Source organism: Puntigrus tetrazona, chromosome 21 (genome assembly GCF_018831695.1).
Source record: "Puntigrus tetrazona isolate hp1 chromosome 21, ASM1883169v1, whole genome shotgun sequence".
NCBI classification, from domain to species: Eukaryota; Metazoa; Chordata; class Actinopteri; order Cypriniformes; family Cyprinidae; genus Puntigrus; species Puntigrus tetrazona.
In genome coordinates this window covers 1229425-1255084 of record NC_056719.1, presented here as the reverse complement: position 1 = coordinate 1255084, position 25660 = coordinate 1229425, and the positions used below count along the sequence as shown (strand labels likewise).

The 25660-nt window shown below is 38.4% G+C and overlaps 4 protein-coding genes and 2 non-coding genes across 10 annotated transcripts; 4 read left to right on the top strand and 2 right to left on the bottom strand.

Annotated features, from left to right (window-relative positions):
• Positions 1-33: 33 nt before the first annotated feature.
• On the bottom strand, positions 34-6971 carry aqp7 (aquaporin 7). Its single transcript, XM_043221085.1, has 6 exons — positions 6601-6971; positions 3397-3523; positions 3167-3304; positions 2975-3093; positions 1907-2124; positions 34-883 (listed from the first exon to the last, which is right to left on the bottom strand). The coding sequence occupies exons 1-6, from the start codon at positions 6736-6738 to the stop codon at positions 703-705; spliced, it is 921 nt and encodes a 306-aa protein (XP_043077020.1). The 5' UTR covers positions 6739-6971; the 3' UTR covers positions 34-702.
• A 620-nt stretch (positions 6972-7591) lies between these two features.
• On the top strand, positions 7592-13152 carry zgc:64106 (uncharacterized protein LOC393348 homolog). Of its 2 annotated transcripts, XM_043221084.1 has the most exons (9): positions 7592-7685; positions 8595-8652; positions 8770-8920; positions 9397-9598; positions 10369-10608; positions 10697-10786; positions 11322-11510; positions 11968-12077; positions 12553-13152. In XM_043221084.1, exons 4-9 carry the CDS (start codon positions 9436-9438, stop codon positions 12730-12732), a joined length of 972 nt encoding a protein of 323 aa, XP_043077019.1. In that variant the 5' UTR covers positions 7592-7685; positions 8595-8652; positions 8770-8920; positions 9397-9435; the 3' UTR covers positions 12733-13152. The 2 variants fall into 2 exon arrangements, with proteins under 2 accessions (XP_043077019.1, XP_043077018.1); XM_043221083.1 differs by having other exon boundaries at positions 8770-9598.
• Positions 13153-13290: 138 nt separating this feature from the next.
• mlnl (motilin-like) lies at positions 13291-16630 on the bottom strand. Of its 2 annotated transcripts, none has more exons than XM_043221088.1 (5): positions 16216-16630; positions 14176-14289; positions 13997-14086; positions 13819-13921; positions 13291-13697 (listed from the first exon to the last, which is right to left on the bottom strand). In XM_043221088.1, the coding sequence occupies exons 2-5, from the start codon at positions 14287-14289 to the stop codon at positions 13690-13692; spliced, it is 315 nt and encodes a 104-aa protein (XP_043077023.1). In that variant the 5' UTR covers positions 16216-16630; the 3' UTR covers positions 13291-13689. The 2 variants fall into 2 exon arrangements, with proteins under 2 accessions (XP_043077023.1, XP_043077024.1); XM_043221089.1 differs by lacking the exon at positions 16216-16630 and adding an exon at positions 14429-14700.
• On the top strand, positions 15723-25539 carry nop56 (NOP56 ribonucleoprotein homolog). Of its 3 annotated transcripts, XR_006247462.1 has the most exons (14): positions 15723-15866; positions 16684-16773; positions 17630-17744; positions 17928-18092; positions 18450-18648; positions 18996-19183; positions 19411-19562; positions 19894-19994; positions 20284-20432; positions 20620-20741; positions 20970-21110; positions 24443-24780; positions 24968-25089; positions 25266-25539. XR_006247462.1 is itself a non-coding variant. In XM_043221063.1 (12 exons), the coding sequence occupies exons 1-12, from the start codon at positions 15750-15752 to the stop codon at positions 21707-21709; spliced, it is 1731 nt and encodes a 576-aa protein (XP_043076998.1). In that variant the 5' UTR covers positions 15723-15749; the 3' UTR covers positions 21710-22208. The 3 variants fall into 3 exon arrangements, 2 of the variants coding, with proteins under 2 accessions (XP_043076998.1, XP_043076997.1); XM_043221063.1 differs by lacking the exons at positions 24443-24780; positions 24968-25089; positions 25266-25539 and adding an exon at positions 21512-22208 and having other exon boundaries at positions 20970-21104; XM_043221062.1 differs by lacking the exons at positions 24443-24780; positions 24968-25089; positions 25266-25539 and adding an exon at positions 21512-22208.
• Positions 23775-23841, top strand: LOC122327016. The gene has a single exon (XR_006247549.1). It is a non-coding gene; the product is annotated as a small nucleolar RNA SNORD57 (small nucleolar RNA).
• On the top strand, positions 25135-25201 carry LOC122327013. The gene has a single exon (XR_006247547.1). It is a non-coding gene; the product is annotated as a small nucleolar RNA SNORD57 (small nucleolar RNA).
• Positions 25540-25660: the final 121 nt, after the last annotated feature.

Here is a 25660-nt window from a genome sequence, read left to right as displayed (position 1 = left end):
TAAGCCGGGCATACAATGTGCGGTTTTCATCTGATTTTGAGCCGAATTCTGAACCATGCGACTTTTTTTTTTTTTTTCAAGTTGGGCCAAATTTGAGCTTTGATGTTTGTCTTGCAGTGTACAGGGGAAATAAGAAGCGATTATCCTCTCCCAAAAGGCAATCAGACAGGATGAATTTCTGACATTCCACCGAAATTTGGTTCGCCCCTCATGAGGGTATCTCACCGCTGAAGCAGAGCTACGAACCGACTGCCCTAAACTCAGTGCTTTTCCCTTAACTATTTAAACTTTAGTGCGTAGGCTATCACACATACGATATGCATACTCCATGAATGTAATGCCCGTGAGGTTTTAAAAATCCAATCAATTCATTAAGCTACAGAAAGCAAAAATGTACAAAATTTTCATTAAGGCATGATCTAATTAAATCTTTTATTATCTGCGCCTTAGTTGCGCGTTAAATAGCGCTATGAGCTTATTGCAGAGCAAATAAATGGTAGACCTAGATTTAATAACAAAACTATAATAATGATGATAATTTCATACTTTAATTTGAAATGCCATATACTCAGATAGTTTTTGTCTGCCTATTGTCCATATATATGGTGTCATCGTCTACGCATGTGCAACCCGTATATTTCAGTATGAGCACATAAATAGCGCTAGACAATCTGACTGTATAGTGTGGGCACATAAATGGCACTAGCTGACACCTTGCTGAAGTGGTACGGAGGTCCCACAGACTTCACACAGTGTATGCCCGGCCCTAGTGCTCTTAAGATCAGGGTGGTGTAGCTCTACAAATGCTTTGTAGATTAATGCCCCAGTCACTCCACCGATAAAGGGGGCCACCAAAGGCACCCACCACCAGCCATTTCCAGCCCTGTAAATAAATTGAGACGACACTTGAATTATATTCGAGCTGAAGTCTGTAATTTTCTCGTTTTTATATAATTTATATAATAAACAAGTACACATGAATTCATGAATATGTGTCCTGAATCACTATGGTACACCTATAATAAGTCTTTATATTCAGACTATTTTATTTTTGGTTCAGATAGGTACCATGGAGTAGCCTGACAATGTATGCAGTGTATGTTTAATAACAGCTAATGAGCACCAAACGTTACGGACTGCAGCTTTAATCAAATTATGCTGTTACATTACTAAAGTTGATAAAAAAGTAGATTTAAATAAGTAGCCTACTAATATAAAATTAAAACAATTAAAACACAATAAAAACAATAAATGATACTGTGGTATGTATTTTAGCTCTATAATATATTATATATTATATATATATATATATATATATATATATATATATATATTTTTTTTTTTTTTTTTTTTTTTTTTTTTTTAATGAATAATGATGTAAAAGTAATAGATCATTTTATTAGAATTTTTTGTTACTTTAAATGATTTTTAAATAATTCATTTTATTCACATTAAATCATGCCCCAAGTTCAAGCATATATATATATATATATATATATATATATATATATATATATATAATTTTTTTTTCTTTATTTTCCTATAATTGTGATATTTTTTCCTATTGACAGCTTTTGAGCAAAATCATAATGAATTATTTCCAGTCTTAAGCAATGTATTATTTAGTAATGTAATAACAAATTTAATTGTATTCATATTAATATGCTATTTTTTAATAATCATTTGAATAAACCAATACATTTTATGTATTACTTTAAAAACATACACGTCATAATTATCAAAGTACAAAGAAAATAATTGTGACTATTCCTGTCTTCAACGTTTCAGCAAAAGATTTCAAGTCATGCATATCAGGAATTTACAGGGATTAATGGTGTTACAAATCATTAACCCTGACTGAAATACAAATATTAAAGAATGTTTCATAGCTTTTGTATTTATTCACCTGAAAACCTCCATGCCCCAACCTGCCATCAGTGTGAAGACTCTCGGCCCCAGATCTCGTGTAGGATTGATGGCATAGCCGCTGTTGCTGCCCAAGGAGACGCCAATGAGAAGCACCAGGAGCCCTACACCCACAGGCTCACCTCCAGTCACGACCGGCTGGTTCCTCTGGTCTGCCAGAGCCATCAGACACAGCAACAGCACGGCAGTGCCCAGAAACTGATTCGGAGATTTGAAAATACCTTCCTCAAAAATATTTTAGAGAAATAGTCCACCCAGAAATTTGCTGAAAATGCACTCACCCACAGGCCATCCAAGATGAAGATGAGCGTGTCTTTATTGAAACAGATTAGGGAATTTTAGCAAAACATCAATTACTCACCAATAGATCCTACACAGTGAATGGGTGCCGTCAGACTGAGATCTGATAAAAACATCACAAGTAATCCACATGACTCCGGTCCAGCAATTATCATCTTGTGTAAGAAAGATATCCACCATTAAAATGCTTCTGACCAAAATATCATCAAGCTTAAAGTCCATAAAGCTTCTTCCAGTGAAAATGTTCATCCCCTGTTGTTTCATATAATACACAGATAGATTCTTTAGAACTGTTTTGGATTGTTTTCGTTTGTAAAAGGTTTGATCTGTGCATATTTCCATCCTGTTGTCTTTAAATGAATCAGCTTTTTTTTTACTGGAGAAAGCAATATTACGAATAGAGGGATTTGAGTCGGAAGAAATAATGAAAAATTTAAAACATGCAGCTTTTTACTTCACAAGATGTACTTGAGTCGTGTGGGTTTCTTGTTGATTATTGTGATATTTTTATGAGCTGTTTGGACTCTTATTCTGGCGGCACCCATTCACTGCAGAGGATCCATTAGTGAGCGAGTCATAAAATGCTACGTTTCTCCAAATCTTTTCAGATGGAAAAAACAAACACTTCTACATCTCGAATGGCCGAGGAGCGTATTTACATTTTTGGGTGAACTATTCTTATGCAATATCATGTTTTAAGCTCATATTGCAGTTAAATATGTAGCATTTATATTAGTTTTCAGAATACCTGATCAAAGAATCCAATGTAGATTGAGATGTAAGGTGCTGGATACGTAGCGAAGATCTCAGCTGTTGCATAAGGGCCCGACACAGTGAGATTGCCTCCACAGTAATGATGTATAGCATCTATAAAACACAGCACAGATGTGAACGAGAGACCTTGATCTGACCTATTCCAGAATAAGTATATTTTGCTAACCATAATAAAGTAAATAAATGGTCCCGGCAGCAAGGAAGGAAGCCAGAAACTGTGCGAAAACATACAGCGGGAGCATCTTCCAGCGCAAGCGGCCAAACACGCACATTGTGAACGAAACGGCTGCATTCATATGAGCTCCTGTGAGACAGAGTGAAACATATTGCGTGATTATTTGTCGCTACGCAAAACAGTGAACTCTGACCTGGGGTTTAGGGTCAAGAGGGTCTCACCTGACACCTTTCCACCAACGTGCACACCCATAGCCACCCCCAGCCCAAAGCCTAGATTTATGCTCAAATACTCTCCAAAAACACCATTTCCTGTGACCACTTGAGCAACGGCACCAAGGCCAAACACCTGGAATTCAAAAACATTTATAGATGCGTTACAGGAAAATAAACCTCGGTATATCGCTTTTTCACGGCTAATTATCAAATAAACAAATACGATGACCAGAAATATTGATTTTAGCTTTGCATGTAGAGGCTATGATGACACAGAAACAAAGTTGTTGTAGTTAACAATTTTGTTAGTTGAAATAAAATAAACATTTTTAACCCCTTCAGGTGTGGAGAAAAGTATTTATTGCCCTAACCGTAAAAAAACTGGGAAGCATATTTGGAAACAATAAACATGTTTTCATTTTCTTTTGCTACTAGCACAGAAATGACACTTTACTTCAAATTTCACAAATAACAAATAAAGGTTTTTTATTATTTATTAACATAAATTGCTAACATTTAAAAATAGCAAAAAAACGTTCAAATTGAATTAACTAATTAATTGAATTAACTAAATTAAATACTGTAAATATAGTAGCAGCATACATGTTTTGTTTTACGCAAAGATTTACACTGGCAAATTTATATTGCTAAAGCAACCTTATTGAATTGTTTATTCCCCATTGCTCCAAAAGAAAATATTCAAAAAATATATTAAATGATGATACACAGACACATTTTACTATTTTTAAAAAATCTAATCTAGATAGATAGAAAGATAGATAGATCTTTATTTGTCCCACAATGATGAAAATCTATAACAATATTGTAAAAATATTTTACACTGCTAAAATGTACAGCATTGAACCTTACAAAACCATGCATTTTAATTCTTATAAGTTACACAAGCTGCACTTTAAACACAAACATGATGAGATCTGAGAGCTTTCTGTCCCTCTATAGGAAGCCATGCAGCTTGTACATTCAAGGTCCAGAACATTATTTAAGACGTCATCAGAGTAATCAAGGTGACTAGTTTTAAACATTAAACATTCATTTTAAGAAGTGACGTGAGTGCTTTGTTTGCACAAAGGTAAATAAATAAATGTATTTACTTACATTTAAACCTTATTTACTAAAGCACCACACTTTAGATAGGATTTTGTAAATAAAGTAGTGAATTATTGTTTAAAATTTAGGTTAAACCACTAGATTGAAAACTTTAATGACGTTTTAACTGCTGTTTTGGAAGTTGAACGATGTTGCATAGCTTCCTATATAGGGTCATATATCTCGGATTTATCAAAGATATCTTAATATGTCTTCTAAAGATGATTGAAGATCTTACTGGTTTAGGTACAACATGATGAGTGTTTTTTTGGGGTGAATTTGTGTTGTTGAGTGCATACAATCGTCTAAAATATATATACAAAAAGTCTTCTAAGTTGTCAAGCATCACCTCCTCTTGCAGGACAATAGAGACATGAAGCACACTTGATAAGGCTCTTGAAGTGCAACTGCTGCTGCTTACTATTACAATTTTTATTGCAGTTGGTTGTTTCTCTAATGGCTCTGTAAAAAAAGAAAAAAAAACCCATAAAATATCAATGTCAATATAATTCTACATATAACTCAATAACTTGTGCACATCACACAAATTACAATACTCAAAACTCAATAAGAAGTTGAATACTCACTATGAAATTCATAGTGGTTCCTTTCCGATTAAATGGTTGGTTACCTTGAGGGGAACAAAAAAAACTGTTATAGCAGTTATAACATTTTCTTGTGTCTCATACATTTAATATAGCGATCATAAAGTGAAATAAAAATACGTTATTGTAAAAAAAATGTAAAACACCAAAACGTTACTTACTTATTATTTTAAAATAAAAAGATACTGTAAACGTGTAATTAAAACCGGCAGCAGGTAGCATCAAGTCACTCTTAATAAGTGAGTCATTGCGACTGAACCGAATCATTTAAACGGGTGATTCATTCAGGAACGAAACGCCGTCATGTTGCTCAAAGAGGCAAACTGTGATATTTTTTGGCGAAATAGAGCACAAAAACGTTTTGTCTAAAACGTAAGCCCACGTCTGCCCACGTCTTGAACTTTTTGCATATATTCTCATAATGTCAAACCCCACCTCGTTAAAACAACAATTACGATATTATTTGTGTGTGCGAAATACACTGTCATAAAGTAAATGCGTTCAGAGGCAGTAACGCAACACCCACGTTTTTCGTTTTTTAGTCGAAATTATTGAGACCTGCACTCTGTTTAACTTAAACATGCCTTTATAAATACAAAGTTCAGTACTCACGTAACTTTAATGATGGAAAATCCGTCTGGAAATTATGTTTATCGCTTCGGCTCCGCTCTCAGGACTTTGAATCACCGACGGTTTCTCTCAGGCGCATGCGTACACTAGTTTTTTTGCTTCAAGCCAAACACATATTTTTCTTCTCTGCTTGATAGATTGGCTTACTACAATTTAATATGTTGTGAATATATATATATATATATATATATATATATATATATATATATATATATATATATATATATATATATATATATATATATATATATATATATTATTATTATTATTATTATTTATTTATTTTTATTTAAACTTACTAAAATTACCACAATGTATTTTTTGTTTGGGGAAGCCTAATTATTTGGAAGCAATTTGTAATATTTGTTCATTTGTTCAATATCAGTTTGCGCAATTTTTCAGCATGTAATTTTTTACAGTGCAGGTTTGCATAGGTTTACTGGTCAGTTACATAGCATGACTAATGGTCAGATTTTCTTTGCATTTATAACGTGGAACACGGTCACATTGATTTCGCCTGACAATAATAGAAAAAAGTATGTCTTGCCAATCTTTCTAAGAATAGAATTGATGTAGCACATGGTCTGACCTCAAACACCAGGGCAGTGTCTATACTGACCGCTCATGCAAACTGTGGACATGTGATCTAAAGCATTACAATGACAAACAGACAACGCTCTATCAAGTTTTCACGAATGAAAACACAATTTAATGAACTGATGCAATGAAAAAGAAATCATCAGTAAAATACCAAACAGTAATATTCTTCCAAGCTTGGCTTCTTTACATGCCAGCGTCTTTATGCAATGAAAGTGTGAATCATTCACAATTAAGCAGAATAATGAATCTGTACAAAAGATCCTCTTACCATCATGATGAACGTGCAGAGGGTCTCTGCGAAGAACACTCGAATGCATTCGTTTCTGATCTTCAACTTGGAAATTACAGTAGGTGCCATACGGCCTTGTGTGCTACCATCCTCCATTGTGCTAATTTCCTGTTTCATTTCCTCTTGCTTGTTGTTGTAGAGATCTCTGTTTTTCAGTTTGCCGATTCAGACTCTTTGACTGGTTGTCACTGGGACTGAAGAGTTTGTCAGCGATGTCTATTTATATTAAGCCTTCGCCCCTCCCATTACTCACACATGTATCCTCTTGGATAAGGGGAGGGGGGACAGGAAATAGACAAGAAACACAGTGACACCAGTATGATGAGTTGTTTAAACTTTCAAATGTTCCATCATCAGTATGTTTATCTCTCACTGATTTTTACTGTCGAATGTAGGAGCTAGTGTTAAGAGATAAACTGATCAAAGTACAAAGTACAATAGTATGACAGTTTTGTAATAGATTATATAATAATTATTATAATTGTTCATAATAGTTTTTAATTGTATTACATAATATTCTGACTTTTTTTATTATTTTGAAACATTGTAAAATATTTTATTTCAGTTTTAACGTTTCATGAATTCAATTGAAATTGTTAATTAGTTCAAAGGCAAAATTTTAGACTACGTTTTTCAGTTAATGTTCATATTTGTTTTTTTTAACAGTGTATTTAACGATAACAGCACAGATTAGTTGGTATGCTAGTTGCAATATGGATACTTCATGTATGTTTTATTGCAGTAATACGTCTTTTTTTTTTAATGTGATGATTACGGTGACGTGTATAATTTTTGTCCCAGTACATAATCACAAGGAAGTGCATTATTGTTTCCAAACACATTTAGGATGTAAAATAGCCCTACTCGTCTATACACTTGAATGCATTAAAAATGTAAAACGAAGGAAGGCGTTATTTAGGCTTTTATGTGACCTCCATCTATCTCTGGTTGTAAGGACCCTGTTCTGCATCTGGTGTGCTGAGATAGTGACTCACATGACCCTCTGAGACAAAATGCTCACACACACACTGCAAGGCTACCAGTTTGATTTACCATAGGCCAAGGTATGTTTTAATACAGTAATAATAATATGTTTAATTGTTGACTTTAAAAAAAGGTAATCGTTATGTATCATATTTTGTGTTATGTGGAAGATCATTTATCTGTACATTTAATATTACATGATTTAATAAGTATGGCTTAAGTGCAACCAATAAAGGAATCTGCATAAGATAAGGAACCGATAGGTCATGTGATAGCATGCCGCTGGCCTTTGCCCTCGCATATGTGGGTAAATGATATTAAAAACGTTTTAGCTGTATGAAATGAATTTTGTGAAAAAGCCAAGGATGTGTCACGGTGTGGTTCAGCGTGAAGGAGCACTCGACGAGAACAACTAAACTTAAACAGTTTTAATCCTCTTCAAACGGACAAAATAATAATAACATGCAGGTAGGCAGGCAGACAGGCAGAACATAAACCACACGTATAAACCTCGACGACCGGACAAAGGTGAACTCAAACACACAGGACTTAAATATATACGACGTAAATACTTAAACTACACACAGCTGAACACAATATGACAGTTAACTAAAAGTGGGTCACACAGAACACATGGCACACGACAAAAAAAAAAGTCCACGTGTGACAAGATGACATGTTAAAGAATATAGGTAACCAAACAGTTGCTTGTCCCCGTTGGTTTCCATAATAATGAAAAGAAATAAAAAATAGTATGGAAGTCAGTAGGGACTAGTGTTTAGTTACTGGCATTTTTTGTGGGGGTGTTCAGAAAACTGCAGGTTAGAGGGTGAGGGCACGACAAAATAATCTCTTTAAGAGCAATGTGTGTTTATGCAACTATAAAATCTGTTTTGCGCCAGGGCCAGATACCGCTATCTTTGTTTTCATTAGCTCACGGAAACCTGATGTTTTTACATTGTGTAAAGGGGGTAAATATTTTCTTACAGCTTCCTCAGCTTCCTGATGATCAGTCCTGAGTTTGCAAGACTGGGGAAAACAGCCAGTGTAAGCCAGTTTTATCTTTTTTTTTTTCTGTGGAATTTCTATGCTGTTTGTTCACAAGAATGCTGAACACAGCAGGAAAGGAAATCTCAGATTCAGGAACTTTAATTTTCCTGATAGGCTGCGTGCAGAAGGACTTCAATCAGATCTCTCCTTTTCACAAACGTGTCAGGTAACCTAGTTGCTCTAGTGAGAGGTGAGTCACTGTGCAACTGGTTCAGCAATTCAGTAGGAAACACAAATGAATCAATCGCTAACGATTTCTGTGAATGTGAGTATTTTCGATGGCGGAGCAAAAACAAAGCATCTAATATTGTGTCTGAAGTTACCCAATTAAGTTGTTTAAAAGCTACTCAGGCATCTTAATTAAGACGTCACTGAACTGATGTATAAAGAGAAATGACCTGAGCCTCTTAGAAATGACCTGAGCCTTTTCTTTTGTTTTTTGAGTTGATTCGTGAACTATATTTAAATCTAGGGGGTTTATGCAATTTTGGACACATAGTAGAGTACATAAAATATTTTATATATTTAAAAAAAAAATAAATGCATCTATCTGTCTGTCTTTCTCCCCTGTAATATAATTTTAGCTTCTTCTATTCTGGTACCGGAATCGCAACATCTTGTGTTTACGTAAAAGACGGGAATAGTTTTAAAGCTCTTGTAGTCTTTGCCCTGTGCGCGCGCATAGTGCGCAGTCGTGCCAGGGTCACTCGAGCAATGCTTTAACACCTTGTCTCTGTTAAGTTAACCGAGGATTTCAGCGGAAGCACGCAGACTTGATAAATGAACTGGGAGTGGAGTGACATTTATTCCCATCCGTTATGGATGGTTTCAACGGCGATCCTGGCATTGGTTGTGCGCGCGCAACGGAAAGCAGCGTGGAACCCTCGCGCCTGTCCCGTGAAGTTACACGGAAAAACCGCGATCGTCACTGGAGCTAACACGGGTGAGAATCAAGCTTTTACCACTTTTTTTTTTAAACAATTTAAAATGAATGATATTTTAAAATATTATAACAAGCACGCAAACGCTACCTTTGTAGTATTACAGAGGACCCTTTAAACAGAAGGCGAGCTGTAGTACCCATAATGAAACTACAAAAAGTGTTATTATAACGAAGTTAAATACATTTTTAATGTCCAATCCAATTTCAATCCGAAACGTACTTGTTATTGTTTATTTACTAGTGGAACCGCTCCGCCTTGCTAAAACCGGTTAAACTAGCATACAGGCGCGCGATCAGCTTTACCAGATGTTTCACATTTTTTTGGCGTCTGGAGTGACTGGTTTAGATTATGAAAAAATGTCAGTGGTTGAACGTTCAGGTAATTTGGCTGAGATGTTTCCTCGGAGAGTTAAAGCGACCGAGATTTGAAATGGAGAATATAGTCATAGGATGTATGAAGAATAACAATTGAAACAGGGTGAGGTGGGACGCTTTTTGCACGTATGCAATTATTAAAAGTGATTGTGTATAGAATTGCTCAAATAATACAGTCTTGGAGAAATTCATTAAAATAATGTTTGAAGTTACATTATATTATAATCTCTTTTGTTAAGCTATTGTGATTTTTGTTTTTCTTCCTGGGGGTACATGGCGTATGAAAATAGGAGCTTAATTTAAGTTCGAAAAGATATTAAATGTGTTGCATAAAGTCGTGCATGATTCGCTCATTTTCTCATTCCTTGTGTCATTCCCCTCTTGTTATCTCCTAGGTATTGGGAAGTTCATTGCCCTGGACTTTGCTCGTCGTGGGGCGCGAGTGATCCTGGCATGCCGGAACGAGGATCGCGGGACCGCAGCGCTGAGAGAAATCAGAGAAAGCACTGGGAACCAGAACGTGCACCTGCGTCTGCTCGACACCTCGTTGCTCGACTCCGTCCGGGAGTTTGCAGCGCGCATTTTGGAGGAAGAGAAGGAATTGCATATCCTGGTCAATAACGCAGGGGCCTCAGGTCGACTGGCCATCTCTCTCTTTATATGTATAACTCTCGTTTATTCACGTTTATGTTTTTACAAGCCATGGTTTGTTCACGCCTGCAGGCCTGCCCAGTAAGATCACAGCGGATGGGTTGGAAATCACTTTTGCAACTAATCACGTTGGCCCATTTCTGCTCACCAGTTTGCTTTTAGGTCAGACGAAAATTCCTATTACCATTGCTAATACTTTTTATTTTTAGATCTTAAATAGTTCCAGGGAAAATGAGAATATGTACAAAATGTACTCCCCCTCGGGCCATCCAAAATGTGGCTTTATCAGGAGAGATTTGGAAATTTAGCAATACTTGCTCACCAGTTGAATGAGCGTCCGAACATAAAAACCAACGCACAAGTAATTCACCCCAACTCCAGTTCATCTATTAATCTTACAAAGCAAAAAGCTGTGAGGCCGTAAGAAACAAATTCATCATTAAGGCATTTAACTTAAAACCATGGCTTCTAACCAAAGTTTTGAATATTTCTGCACTCTCTGTTTTGGCTTGTAAAGAGTGCTCGATTTTGGCATGTTTTTCTGTCGATTCAAACGATGCCGGAGAAAGCGCTTTAATGAATGAGTCGATTTCCCCAAATCTGTTCTGATGAAGAAAGCAAACTCATTTACATCTTGGATGGCCTAAATAAACAGACCCGGATTCTGGACGTTAGACTTCTTTCTGTTGTCACCCAGACCTTTTGAAGAAATCGGCTCCAGCTCGCATCGTAAATGTTTCGTCCGTGAATCACTGGAAGGGGGAGGTCAACTTTGAACATTTCCGCGGTGGCAATCTAAATCACGTGATGGATGCTACTTATAACCACACCAAGCTGCACAACGTTATCTGGACAAACGAGTTGGCACGCAGGCTTCAGGGCACAGGTACACATCCAAACTCATTATACTGGCTGCCATTAAAAACGAGCAGAAAGTCATAATTAGTTTTTGACGATTAGATTTGCCCCATAATCCAGTAATGTGCTTAATGAAGTCATTTCTAAATTCATTTGTGAGTGGGTCGCACGGGAGAGAAAAATAAGACGTATATAGGAAAGAAAATTCCCAATTGTTTCTTCTTAACATGAGGTGAAATGTAATTAAGCTCATGTAGAGCGTTAGAATGTTTCAAGCTGTGCTTAGATATCAAAGTATATGCAATAATGGGCAATTACGCTTGGTTGAAGTATTTTGAAAAGAGCACTTCTGACTCCACTTACTGTTTTAATTTCTTCACAAACAAAAAAGATTTTTACGATCGCAAAAGAACATTTAATGCTGGAAAGATAAGAAAGTGCTTCATTTTTTTTTCCGTTCAAACCATAGTTTCTGTGTGTTTCAGGCGTGACGGCAAACTCTCTGCATCCAGGTGTAGTTATGACCGACGTAATGAGAAACTACAACTTCATTATCCGATTCCTCTTCAACTTGGTCGGCTTTTTCTTCTTCAAAGTGAGTCCACTATCAGTCCAATCGCCGAACATCGAAAACACTGAACATTTCGCATCAACAGCTGTTTCCTGCCAACTCCTCTGAATGCACCAGCTTCCATAGTAGATGGATGAAGTGTGTTAACGTTTTTGTTTTGGCGGCTATTCTGAAACGAGGTCACAAACACCAAAACCTCTGAAGTTCAGTTCTGCAAGTGAGCTGGTCTACATCCTTATGCATCGCAGATGTTTATTTGCCTTAAAGGTGCACTACCCAAAAAAAACATTAGCGATACTTTACTGAGAAGCAGAAATGGCCAGACTTCCTGGAAGGAAGCAGCCAATCTGGTTTCCTAAGTTTAAACACTAGAAAGGACTTGTTCAACAACAACGAATGGGATGCATGACACGACACTTGTTTAACGGTGTGAGCCAATAATAAATATTGAGCAGAATGTTTAGACTTAATGTGTGTTTATGCATTTCTTCCACCACAGACTGCTGAAGAAGGTTCTTTCGGTCCACTATACTGTGCGGTGTCCGAGGAAGCAGAGGGAATAAGTGGAAAATACTTTGACAGTGACTGTTCTCTGGTCTTACCGGCACCTCCCGCTAGAGATGCTGCCCTTGGAGTGAAGGAATATGACTTTTGTGAGAGACTGACCGCGAAACTTTAAAGAGAAATCTAGCATGATTTACTCGCCTTCATCCAAACCTAGTCTTTTGAAGCTTTACGTGAGAAACCAACTAAAATGTAACTTTTGTAACTTTTACTAATTGTTCCATAACCTCACTCACACTCAGACCGTGCTGTTACTAATTGTTGTAATGTTAATCTTTTTTTATAGAGCCTTTTTTATAAACCTCTTTGAATGAAGAATACTCATTCTATCATTACCGCTTTTACAAGAAGCTGTTCTTTCAGTTGCGATACTTTTGATGTTACCTTCTGCGACGTGGTAGTTAATTCCACAAAAAAAAACGTATGAATTCCTGCTTTTACACTGTAGACACATCTAAAGCTTTTAACAGATGTTCTGTGTTTGCTACAAAGAGTTTTGCAATAAAATATGGCTAAAGCTGCCATAATTTAAAAAGTGTGTGCAAATGTTTACGTGCTTCCTATAGTTTCCAACCAACATGCTGACTTCTGCTCAACCTGACGCTACAAGACCACTGCAAACATTTAACTCACCTACGCTCTGTTATCTTATTTCATCCTATACAATATCCTTCAAATCAGTTTTTTATTGCATTTTGGATCAAGTAAATGCAGCCTTAGTGAGCATAAGAGACTTCTGCAATGCAAAGTCTTAAAGGCATTAGTGGAATAAAATGCAAAGCATGATTTTACAATAACAATTGGGTATATTATACGATATTCATTAATGTAGTATTACAGGAAACTTAAGTATTTAAATTTACAGACAATCCTAAAATTTATTTAGCATGTTGTTTAACAGTTTGAATTCAGATATGACAAGAAACTGAATTTTTATGCAATTGAATTTATTTATTTTCATTTTAATTTATTTTCATTTTTATTACATTCGTAGACAAAATGTGTGTTTGCAACAAATGTTGAATCATCAGTCTGCAATAGAAGTCAATGAATGCTGATAAAAATGCCGGCCTTATTTCGCTGTTAAAACAGAGCACAAATATTAGCCTGGTCTTTTTGTGTATATATATATATATATATATATATATATATATATATATATATATATATGAAAAACATAAAGAGATGTTATGCTCCTTACCGGTCTCTGGCTCTTCTACGATGCTCTGCAGCATCTTACCGAATGCAGATCCGATGTGGCCCTTTTTAGCAGTCAGCTTCAGCCCTATTTCCACAGGCTGGCCCTTCAGATGGAAACAAACCAGTCATAAACTCAAATACATCGTGAAATACATTAAAAACACGCATGAATTGCTCACCGCTGACTCTCCTCCATCTTCATCCAGAGACGTCTCTTCAATCAAAACCCCCTCCGCTCTCGGATCAGCATCCTTCCTTCCCTCCTTCTCCTGTTGAGGGTGAAGAAACCTAATGACTTTGTTCTCGGTTCAGTTGGAGATGAAATAAATAGTCACAAGGACGCCAAAGGCCTCCTCACCCTGAGCTCTCTCATCTCTTTAGGGCTGAAGAAGGCGATGTGTCCCTCTGCCTGATCGGCCAGAAGAGCAACAACACACACCAGCATCAGACATCCTGTAACTGCTCTGCGCATCTTTGGGTGACATAAAAAGACAAGTATTAAACACAGGATGGCAGATTACATAGCTTAATGGTCATGCTTCATTGACAGCAGAGAGAAAGAGAGATATGATCTTTTTCCATCCTGAAATCTGGACGAACCAGAGTTGTACCTTTGTATAGCATGCAGGTGTTTATGTTTCTGTCAGTGGTCAAAGAGCAGTCCTCTTTATAGGAACCCTCATATTTGCTATCTCTGACGTATGTTTCCATAAACTCCTCCACCTTGACCATGGAGACAAGAGACACTACTACATGGACTTGATATAACCTGGTCGCAGTCACTTTAGACTTGGTGTTTGTTTTGTTTTTGTACGGAAGCGCACAATAAGTGTAACTATTAAGAGTGTGCAGTATTCCAGAATGCATCGTTTTAAAACATTAAGAGCATAATTGCAGCTTTTATTCCTAAGTGTGTGTGTTTTGTTGTTTCCGAGTACTCTGCATTCCCCACCGATGTGGATATATAGTCATAAATTCAGACCTCTCTTTTTAAAATGAATTCAACACTGGTATTTATTGCCGTGGGTGGTACATTATGGCACATTTGTCTGATAATTAGGGGATGGATGAGCGTGCAACCAAACTGTTTCCTATCATAACTCTTGAAATGTTTACCGCATCAAATATATTTTTCGCAATTTGTCCCTTGTAAACACTCACAGTCACATTTTATGGGCAAATGCTCGCAACACGAAGAACAGGGCTTAATCAGATTACAAAGAGGCATGTATTTTGAGACATATAAATCTAACATAAAATTAACATAGCATGAATTATTATTTTTTTTTATTTAGATTTAAATACATTATATATCACAACATTTAATTTAAGGATTTTGGCCTGTACCACATCACAGGCATGAAATGTATCTGAAACTGTGCAATGACATACATTTTTAAACAGATATTAATTTCTTTTACGTTGACTTTTTTATAGTTTTATTTCATTTTTAACTGGATTTGCCTAGAAGATTCCAAATCTTGAGATAACCACTAATATTCCCAAAAGTAACCTGTTATAAGTACACATACACCCCACACGCTACATTCAGGTTTATATACACATAAATATAAAATAAATTTAGACCCCATTTTATTGTTGGTACTTTTTTTCAATTACACTAATTATTAATTTTATTGTGACCTTTTATTTGCCTAAAAGCCAAGCGCCCCATATCCTTGAACAACCAACAGCTCAATTTTTTTCCTATTGCTTAAAATATAAATAGGCCTTTCGCTTGTGTTGGTGCTTTTCGTCAATTATAAATATGTACACATGCATGTACAGACGCATGCCTAATACTTCGTTTTATTTTCATCAATAACTTTTTCTGCTCTTTTGTGCCACGCATCTTGTATTTTCAAGCTTTTCAACCAACAGGTGGCGCACGCGTTCCCGCAAAACAAGCAACTTGTGAACTCTCGCGATAGTATGCGGGACGAAATCAAGCGCTTTTCGTACTTGAGCGCATGCGGATTTCTTTCCTTTCCAAGTGAGTCAAAGAACGGAACGGTCTCTCGCGCGTGGCGCACGAGCACAGCAAACATGGTAATAATCCTTTATTTCTTTATGCGGTCTTTAGAAACGAACAGATCTGTGTTTGTAATGTGGTTAAAATCTCACGATTGAGTTGTGTTTTTAATCGGGCATTATAATGACCAGCGTGCGGGTTTTTGCACATTTGAGGTCTTTACAATTTTATTGTTATTGCTAAATTATTAGTTGTTTTGATTTGGTCTGTTGAGTACAATTGTGATGCGATTGCACAATGCATTTAATCAATCACTGCAGTCTGAGAGGATAAAAGGTGAATCCGGATACACAAGGCCTCAATGTGAAATTAAAGGCCACAGCAGCCATTAAACTCCGTGTAACCTCCTCCTGAAGTTTCACTCACCTCTCTTTAGTGTTTTGGATCGATGTTCTGAAACCTATCGCAGTGCTTTGAGATGTTGTTCGGTTATAAAAGTGGCGCTCTGAGTATTTGATCCGCTGAAGGAACACGTGGTTGAGTCCTTGCTAACCCATGCTAATGTGAATCTCTCCAGCTTCAAGCGCTAATGCAATAAAATCTAAACGGGGGTAGTTTATTAACGCTTGTTGTTATCTTCTGCTGACGCATTGTTGTATAATCATATTAAATACGTGAATTTGAGCAGTTGTGTCTGTCCTCGTGGCGCTAAAGCCGCGTGGGCTGCAAGCACGTGGTGTCGCCCTACAACTCCCCGTCAGATTCACAGCATTGTTTTGTAATGTGGCGTTTGTTTAGTTAATAATGTCGGGTTTGTGACTGTCACTTTTTTTGTATAAGTTGCGATTTATGGTGTTGGTGCAGATCAGTGACCTCGCCTTCTGTTTCTCTCAGGTGCTCTTACACGTGTTGTACGAGCACGCAGCTGGATATGCGTTATTCGCTGTCAAAGAAGTGGAAGAGATCGGAATGCTTCTACCTCAGGTTTGTACATTTTTTTTATAAAGAGATGCAAAGGAAAAGTAAACGTGCATGCACCAGCTTGAAGATCTGGGCTGGTAACCATAGGTTGTTGGATCAAATCCCACCCATAAAGCTATCGTAGGTCACGATCTGAGTCTGGATTGCACTAATGAATCTGTAAGAATATTTGAAGGAGCTTTTATTCTGGGGTGAGCTAACCCTTTGATTACTCGCCCTCATGTTGTTCCAAACCTGTAGGACCTTTTGTTCATCTCTGGAAGACCCTGACCCTCCATAGACTGCAACACAGATGTTCCCAGATCCAGTAATGGTCATAAATGTAAAAGTCTGACGTCTGTGGCTCAATGACGCAAGAACACCTTTTACTCAAAGAAAGTGAAAACAACCATTTACTGAACCATTCTTCTCTGAGATGAAGAACGTATGTAATCGGGCTTGTCTATGAAGATTGGTTAAGTTGGGGTTTTTTTTTGCGGGGAAAACAATTAAGCCACTGTCACGTGAACTTTTACTGATGCATTTGCTATGTTTCTGGAGCCGGGAACATTCCAGTTGTGTTGCTGTCTATGGAGGGTCAGATGTCTCAGATTTCATCACATCTCAATGTGTGTTGAAGAGGAACAAATGTCTTATGGGTTTGGAATGACGTGGAGCTGAGTAATGACAGAGCTTTCGTTTGAGTGAACTAATAGTTTAGTCAATTTTATTAAAAAAAACGTGTTTTAGATGTTAATGTGAACTATTCCATCAGTGTGCAGTTACTTGCATTCTTAAGAAAGTCACACAGAAAAGACTATGTTGGTTAAATACACTTGAATTTGACCTGTCTTCTAAATGACATTTTTCTTTTTCATAGGTGGAGCAAAGCGTCCTAAACGTTGGCAAGTTCAGTAACGTGATCAAACTGAGCGCGTTCTTCCCCTTTAAATCCGCCCAAGGTGCACTGGAAAACATCAATGCCATCTCAGAAGGTCAGAGAGACTGAGGGCTTTATGTAAAGTGCTTGCGTTGATGAAATGATGTACCTATCTGTCAATCCCCTGAATCACTGTGACGACAGCATTCCGATCAACTGATCATCCGAGTCTGACGTGTAGATTTAAAAACTGTAAGCTACAATCACTGACGCGTCGTTTCTAATCTGATTCTGGCAGGAGTTGTCCATGCGGATCTCAAGTTGTTCTTGGAGACCAACCTTCCGTCCGGAGGTAAAAAGAAGGCAATGTTGGGGGTGTCTGATGCTAAGCTTGGGGCGGCGCTTCAAGAAGAGCTCAATCTGTCCATTCAGACTGGAGGCGTTGTAGCTGAAATTATAAGAGGTGAGCAGAGAACATGATTAAAATCAGGGTATTTCAATCTAATAGATGCCACAAACCAAGTATAATCCTCATATAAAGGCAGTTAGCATTCATGTATGAAAGACCCAGTTACAGTAAAAATTTTGTAGGTGTACTCTTATTCTGAAAATGTTTAAGGAGTGTACAGGGAAATATTTTGAAATACCCTGATTTAAATATACATTCTAAGCATTTTTAAAGCCCTGCTGTAATGATGTACCTACTATCACATGATTTCTGATTTTTATACTGAAAATCTGAACAGACGGGCCAAAAAAAATAAATGATGGAAATTGAGTCCAGCAATGACTTTCTAATGCGTCTGCTTGTGATTGACAGGTGTGCGTTTGCACTTCCATTCCCTGGTCAAGGGACTCACCGCTCAGGCTACGTCCAAAGCTCAGCTGGGTTTGGGTCACAGCTACTCCAGAGCCAAAGTCAAGTTCAATGTCAACAGAGCAGACAACATGATCATCCAGTCCATCGCCCTCCTCGATCAGCTGGACAAAGACGTCAACACATTCTCCATGCGTGTGCGGTAAGTTGTGCTTCTAGGGTTTATAGTTGGATGTAATTGCAGCCTCCCAATGCTTACCGCAGACAGTGCCCACAGTTCACTGGCTGTACAGGAAGTGGAGGGACAGTGAAGTCCTTTCTCAGGCGTGTTTTCCATCAGACTGTGAAACTGAGTGAACATAACCTGAGGGGGAGACAGACCTTAAGTGGGAAGCCAGAGTTGTTTTGTACCTAGTAAACACAACTTGGATGTGATTTAATTGAAAAACCCCCATTTTTTTTTTTACTTGGGTCAAAATAGTAAAAGTAATGTTTACAATTCAGTTTTTAAATACGCAGTCTGTCTGAACGGTGACTTTCTCTTTTTAGTGAATGGTACGGCTACCACTTCCCAGAGCTGATAAAGATAGTGAGTGAAAACAGCACTTACTGTAAGCTGGCCAAGCTGATCGGAAACAGGAAGGAGCTGACTGAGGACATGCTGGAGGCTATAGAGGAGATCACAATGGACAGCGGCACAGCTCAGGCCATTCTCGACGCGTCCCGCAGCTCTATGGGTAAGTCAAGCTCACTGATGGGGTTTTTTTCTTTAAGCTCAATGCGGTTTTTATTCTTGGACGTTATGATGTTTCTAATAATCTGTCAATCCACTGACTCGGTGTGATGACAACATATCTAACTGAACTGAACAGAACATGTGTACCTCTGAGTTTCCTTAACAGAACTAGTGCTGTAGTGACTTATGGGAGTTTTTTTTTTCCTTCCTTTTCTCGTCCCTCTTAAGGTATGGATATCTCTCCTATTGACTTGATTAACATTGAGAGTTTCTCCAGCCGTGTAGTGTCTCTGACACAGTACAGACAGGAGCTGCAAGCATATTTGCGGTCTAAAATGGACCAGGTGGCACCAAATCTTGCTGCTCTCATTGGTGATGTGGTATGTTTGTCATGACTTCGAACTTATGTAACTTGGAGGCAGTAAATATCAATTGACATTTATTTTTCTTTAATTTTGCTGATTGTAAGTGAAATTAGAAATGTGAAGTGTTAACTTTTGAATATTGCAGATGTGACTTGAGTAAAATGGCTTACCGGAGCATGATTTTTTTTTTTTTTTTTTTTTTTTTGTGGTATTTCATGTTGTCCTTATTTCTTTGAACCTTTTAAATGTTGTGCTTTAATGCTTTGCAGCCTCTATAAGTTGTTTAAAATTGTCAAGTTTGTATCTTATTTTTTCCCTCTCCCTGACATCTGTTTTCTTGTAATAGGTTGGTGCTCGTCTCATCTCTCACGCCGGCAGTCTGACAAACCTAGCCAAATATCCGGCCTCCACTGTGCAGATTCTGGGGGCGGAGAAGGCCCTGTTCAGGTACTGGGGCTCCCCTTCCCTGCTGGGGTTTCTCACGGCTGCGGTGATGGCAGGGCAGGGGTGTAGCAGGAGCGGGTGATTTGGTGTTTCATTTGAACACCTTTTAAAGTGATCCCGCTCAATCTCGCGCTACTCTCCCCCAGTCTGAGCAGCTTAAGGGTTTTGAGAGGTAGATTGAGGATTTAAGTGTAGTAATGAACAAACCTTTACCTAGACAAAATAAGGAATATTTGATTTCGGCTCTACATGTTTAGAGTACCAGTGGTGTAGACTTTGTTCTGTGAATCAGGGCTCTGAAGACCAGAGGAAACACACCAAAGTACGGTCTCATTTTCCACTCAACATTCATCGGGCGGGCAGCTGCCAAGAACAAGGGTCGTATCTCTCGTTATCTGGCCAACAAGTGCACCATCGCATCACGCATTGACTGCTTTTCTGGTGAGCGTCCCATGTCCTCTTATTTTGTTTCCGCTGCTTGGTTCTTGCTATGATGCTCTATTTTTCGTCAACAGAAATCCACCTCAGTGGTTGTTGAATGTGATTTCTGAGCAGAACTCTGGCTTAAACACTTCTGTGCTCTTTAGTAGTTTGTTCTTGTCTTGACGTCTGTCTTCTGTTCTCACAGAGGTTCCCACCAGTGTGTTCGGTGACAAGCTACGTGACCAGGTTGAAGAACGTCTGGCTTTCTATGAGACAGGAGACGCGCCACGTAAGAACCTGGATGTCATGAAAGAAGCCGTTGCCCAGGTGAGAAGTTCAGTAGCCAGCATGCTAGCTAAAACTGGGCTTTTTTTTTTTTTTTTCTGTGAACTGGCTTTTTCCAGTGGTTGATTCATTTATCCAACAGATCAAATTAAGTCACACAATTTTTACACTTATGAAGGTTTCTCACTAGGAGTCATTGTAGTTTCAGGAAGAGCTGTGATTTTTAAAGTTTCTCTTTTAGGCTCATTCATTGCCATTTTTCTTTCTCAGGCTAGTGAGGTTACTGCTGAAATCAAGCGCAAGCTCCGGAAGAATGAAAAGAAACTGAAGAGGCGAGAGAAGAGGAAGTTGGAAGCACTTTCTCAAGCTGAAGGAGATGAGGAAAAAGCCAACAGCGACGCTGAGGTACATGTGAGTAGCATTTCGTCTATGAAGTTTAGCAAAGGGTTTTGAACTAGGGAGGCCTGTAGAGGAACAAGTGAGGCTAGACGAGCATTTATATAAATTGTGGTTTTTCTATACAGTATACATCGGCCATTTACACACTGTAGCTGCCATGTTTAACTCATTTGTGCCGCTTGGATTAAAAAAAAAACCCGTGTTATAGCATGATGAATACTGGAGGTGGGACCTTCTTGTAAACCCATCTCATATCATGTCATGCTAAAGCAAAGCTCCTCCGACCATTGACAGGCCCCACTCTGTGGGTTTGATCACTGAAGTGAGCAGAACATGATCATCTCGGGAGTATCTCAACCTTTGTTTTGATGGTTCATACATTTTGTTAATGGTTTCCCTGCATTTGCATTCAGGAAAACGGAGACTCCATTAAGAAGAAAAAGAAAAAGCAGGCGGCAGACGAGGCGGTCTTGTCCAATGGTGTTGAAGCCACCCCTTCCAAGAAAAAAAAGAGGAAGCTTGAAGTTGTGGAGGCAGAGCCAGAGCCAGAGGAGGCTGAGACTGTGACGCAGGTGGATAAGAAAAAGAAAAAAAAGAAAAAGGCTGAGTGATGAACGAGCTTATTCAATCTCAGTAACTTTATGAACTTTCAGTATTGTACAGTTTTTATTTTTAGTTTGAATTCCAAGTGTTGGACTCGTCAAGATGTCTGTGGACTGAATGCAAGAAAAGCGATGCGTGGAGAGCTGTCATGTTTTTGTTTTTCAGTCTTATTTTCTGTAATTCTCAAATCACCTTTCTGAAACGAATGGTTCATTTGTGCCTTTGCTCTAATAAATGACAGCCCTTTAACAATGAAGACATTGAAGCTCGTCGCATTTATCTTAGTGCTTCTAATTGATAATTGTTTTGACTTCAGTGCTAGTTGGCTGTTCATGGCAATGTCTAAGCTGTTTGTAGTTGCGCATATTTTTATACTTGTACTGAAATTAAATTTTGCCATGAGAAATGTGAATTGATATGCATATGGTGTCCAAGTACTCTAGATATTTGGACTTGTATAAGAATGCGTAAATAATTGGCCTTTCAATAAATTCGTATTCAATTCTACATTTGTGTATGAGTTCATTTTCGGTCACAGTAAGGTTGTAAGCTACTGCATTAAATTATCAAAAACAACTGCCGTTAAAATTCCTGACATGTAGATACAGTTCAGACAAAGTAGCGTTCAATATTTAGGCAACCGTAAAGTTTTTTTTTTTTTCCTGCAGTATTTTCAACCTTATTTAATGTAGTGCTTTCAATTCTTTTGAACAAAACGTATGAAGGATTCAATGTCTTATTTCATGAATTTGATTTAATCGAGCTGATTTATTTTAATGGGGACATTGAATCACTTTTGATCAAAAGGTCACTAACTACACGACTGTTTCTTAGAACCACAACTCTTCGACTCTGTCAACTTTGACTGCTTTTGCACTTTCGTTAGCTAAAATGGTTTCAATGTTGTCGCTTCCTGTGTTTTATACAGCAGTTTAATAAACCATACTATTCTGATGTGAGAAACCCACTGTAGCAAATTAAGAAAGCAAAAGCGCATACAAGTCAAAAGCAATCATTTGCCATTGAACAATGTGTGACTAACTTTCTTGATGTTAATTGTGGTTTAGTCTCTGACACAGTACAGACAGAACTGCTAGCGTGTTTGTGGTCTAAAATGGACCAGGAGACAGTCTTGCAGCTCTCATTGGTGATGTGGTATGTGTTTTTATTCATTTATTATTTCCCCCTTTTGGGGCGGAGAAGGCCCTGTTCAGGTACTGGGGCTCCCCTTCCCTGCTGGGGTTTCTCACGGCTGCGGTGATGGCAGGGCAGGGGTGTAGCAGGAGCGGGTGATTTGGTGTTTCATTTGAACACCTTTTAAAGTGATCCCGCTCAATCTCGCGCTACTCTCCCCCAGTCTGAGCAGCTTAAGGGTTTTGAGAGGTAGATTGAGAGGATTTTTTAAGTGTAGTAATGAACAAACCTTTACCTAGACAAAATAAGGAATTTTTGATTTCGGCTCTACATGTTTAGAGTACCAGTGGTGTAGACTTTGTTCTGTGAATCAGGGCTCTGAAGACCAGAGGAAACACACCAAAGTACGGTCTCATTTTCCACTCAACATTCATCGGACGGGCAGCTGCCAAGAACAAGGGTCGTATCTCTCGTTATCTGGCCAACAAGTGCACCATCGCATCACGCATTGACTGCTTTTCTGGTGAGCGTCCCACGTTCTTTCATTTTGTTAGCAAGAACCAAGCAGGAGAAACTATGATGCTCTAGTGGTTGTTGAATGTGATTTCTGAGCAGAACTCTGGCTTAAACACTTCTGTGCTCTTTAGTAGTTTGTTCTTGTCTTGACGTCCGTCTTCTGTTCTCACAGAGGTTCCCACCAGTGTGTTTTGGTGACTAGCTGCGTGACCAGGTCGAAGAAAGTCCGGCTTTCTACGTTCCAAGCACAATTCTTCATTGTGGTACGTTTTGTGATTTCAGCTAAACTGGCTGCTTTTTTGGGGACTAAAGTCCAGTAGTTTGATCTGAATGAGTAAATCAACTAAGTCACTTAATTTTTACACTCTTATGAAGTGTTGTTTATGAAGGCTTCTCGCTAGGAATTGTAGTTTCATGAAGTGCTGTGAGTGATGACTCTTTACTCCTGACTCCCATATGGAGGCAAAAACTGATTTAATGAGCCTGACACAGCATTTAAATTTCATCTTTTTAGGCTCCTACAAATGCAAATACATTAACATTTTTCTGTCTCAGGCTAGTGAGGTAACTGCTGAAATCAAGCTCAAGCTCCGGAAGGATGAAAAACTAGAGGCGAGAGAAGAGGAAGTTGGAAGCGCTTTCTAAAGTTGAAGGAGATGACGAGGAAAAAGCCAACAGCGACGCTGAGGTACATGTGAGTAGCATTTCGTCTATGAAGTTTAGCAAAGGGTTTTGAACTAGGGAGGCCTGTAGAGGAACAAGTGAGGCTAGACGAGCATTTATATAAATTGTGATTTTTCTATACAGTATACATCGGCCATTTACACACTGTAGCTGCCATGTTTAACTCATTTGTGGCGCCTAGATTTAAAAACCCCTGTTATAGCATGATGAATACTGGAGGCGGGACCTTTTTGTAAACCCATCTCATATCATGTCATGCTAAAGCAAAGCTCCTCCGACCATTGACAGGCCCCACTCTGTGGGTTTGATCACTGAAGTGAGCAGAACATGATCATCTAGGCAGTATCTCAACCTTTGTTTGTTTGTTTGGTTCATTTTGTTGATGGTTTCCCTGTGTTTTCATTCAGGAAAACGGAGACTCCATTAAAAAGAAAAAGCAGACGAGGTGGTCTTTTTGAATGGCGTTGAAGCCACCCATTCCAAGAAAAAGAGGAAGCTTGAAGTTGTGGAACCAGAGGAGGCGGAGACTGTGAATGTTGAATGGAAAGGTGGGTAAGAAAAAGAAAAACCAGTGGTGTAGACTTTTTGTGAATCAGGGCTCTGAAGACCAGAGGAAACACACCAAAGTACGGTCTCATTTTCCACTCAACATTCATCGGGCGGGCAGCTGCCAAGAACAAGGGTCGTATCTCTCGTTATCTGGCCAACAAGTGCACCATCGCATCACGCATTGACTGCTTTTCTGGTGAGCGTCCCATGTCCTCTTATTTTGTTTCCGCTGCTTGGTTCTTGCTATGATGCTCTATTTTTCGTCAACAGTAATCCACCTCAGTGGTTGTTGAATGTGATTTCTGAGCAGAACTCTGGCTTAAACACTTCTGTGCTCTTTAGTAGTTTGTTCTTGTCTTGACGTCTGACTTCTGTTCTCACAGAGGTTCCCACCAGTGTGTTCGGGGACAAGCTACGTGACCAGGTCGAAGAACGTCTGGCTTTCTATGAGACAGGAGACGCGCCACGCAAGAACCTGGATGTCATGAAAGAAGCCGTTGCCCAGGTGAGAAGTTCAGTAGCCAGCAATCGTTGTCGTTTCATGAAGTGCTGTGAGTGATGACTCTTTACTCCTGACTCCCATATGGAGGCAAAAACTGATTTAATGAGCCTGACACAGCATTTAAAGTTCATCTTTTAGGCCCCTACAAAAGCAAATATATTAACATTTTTCTATCTCAGGCTAGTGAGGTAACTGCTGAAATCAAGCTCAAGCTCCGGAAGAATAACAAGAAACTAAAGAGGCACCAGAGGAGGAAGTTGGAAGTGCTTTCTAAAGCTAAGGGTGGAAAAGACTGAAGATGACAAACTCATTCAATCAAAAATTAAGATCTTGCTATGAGAACTGAATTGATGTCATTCATGTGGTGTCCAAGTATAACCCCATTAATATTCACATACGTCATTGTAATACTGACTGATTTTGCTTTCATTAAAATGGTTTCAAAGTTGACAATCCTGCTGCTTCCTGTGTTTTAAACAGTTTAATAAATGTACTATTTGAGTAACCCAATTTAGCAAGTACACTATGCATACAAGGCAAATGATGGCATTTCTGACATGTTACCTGGCTTTTA

Coding starts and splice junctions, on each gene's coding strand:
- mlnl (XM_043221088.1), bottom strand. CDS start 14,289: ATGCGCAGAGCAGTTACAGGATGTCTGATGCTGGTGTGTGTTGTTGCT. Junction 14,087..14,175: donor AAGAGATGAGAGAGCTCAGG/GTGAGGAGGCCT, acceptor CACCCTCAACAG/GAGAAGGAGGGAAGGAAGGA. Junction 13,922..13,996: donor AAGATGGAGGAGAGTCAGCG/GTGAGCAATTCA, acceptor TTCCATCTGAAG/GGCCAGCCTGTGGAAATAGG.
- aqp7 (XM_043221085.1), bottom strand. CDS start 6,738: ATGAAACAGGAAATTAGCACAATGGAGGATGGTAGCACACAAGGCCGT. Junction 3,305..3,396: donor CGTTGGTGGAAAGGTGTCAG/GTGAGACCCTCT, acceptor TCTGTCTCACAG/GAGCTCATATGAATGCAGCC. Junction 3,094..3,166: donor CATTTATTTACTTTATTATG/GTTAGCAAAATA, acceptor TGTGTTTTATAG/ATGCTATACATCATTACTGT.
- zgc:64106 (XM_043221084.1), top strand. CDS start 9,436: ATGAACTGGGAGTGGAGTGACATTTATTCCCATCCGTTATGGATGGTT. Junction 9,599..10,368: donor CGTCACTGGAGCTAACACGG/GTGAGAATCAAG, acceptor GTTATCTCCTAG/GTATTGGGAAGTTCATTGCC. Junction 11,511..11,967: donor ACGCAGGCTTCAGGGCACAG/GTACACATCCAA, acceptor TGTGTGTTTCAG/GCGTGACGGCAAACTCTCTG.
- nop56 (XM_043221062.1), top strand. CDS start 15,750: ATGCGGGACGAAATCAAGCGCTTTTCGTACTTGAGCGCATGCGGATTT. Junction 15,867..16,683: donor GCACGAGCACAGCAAACATG/GTAATAATCCTT, acceptor TGTTTCTCTCAG/GTGCTCTTACACGTGTTGTA. Junction 19,184..19,410: donor CGCGTCCCGCAGCTCTATGG/GTAAGTCAAGCT, acceptor GTCCCTCTTAAG/GTATGGATATCTCTCCTATT.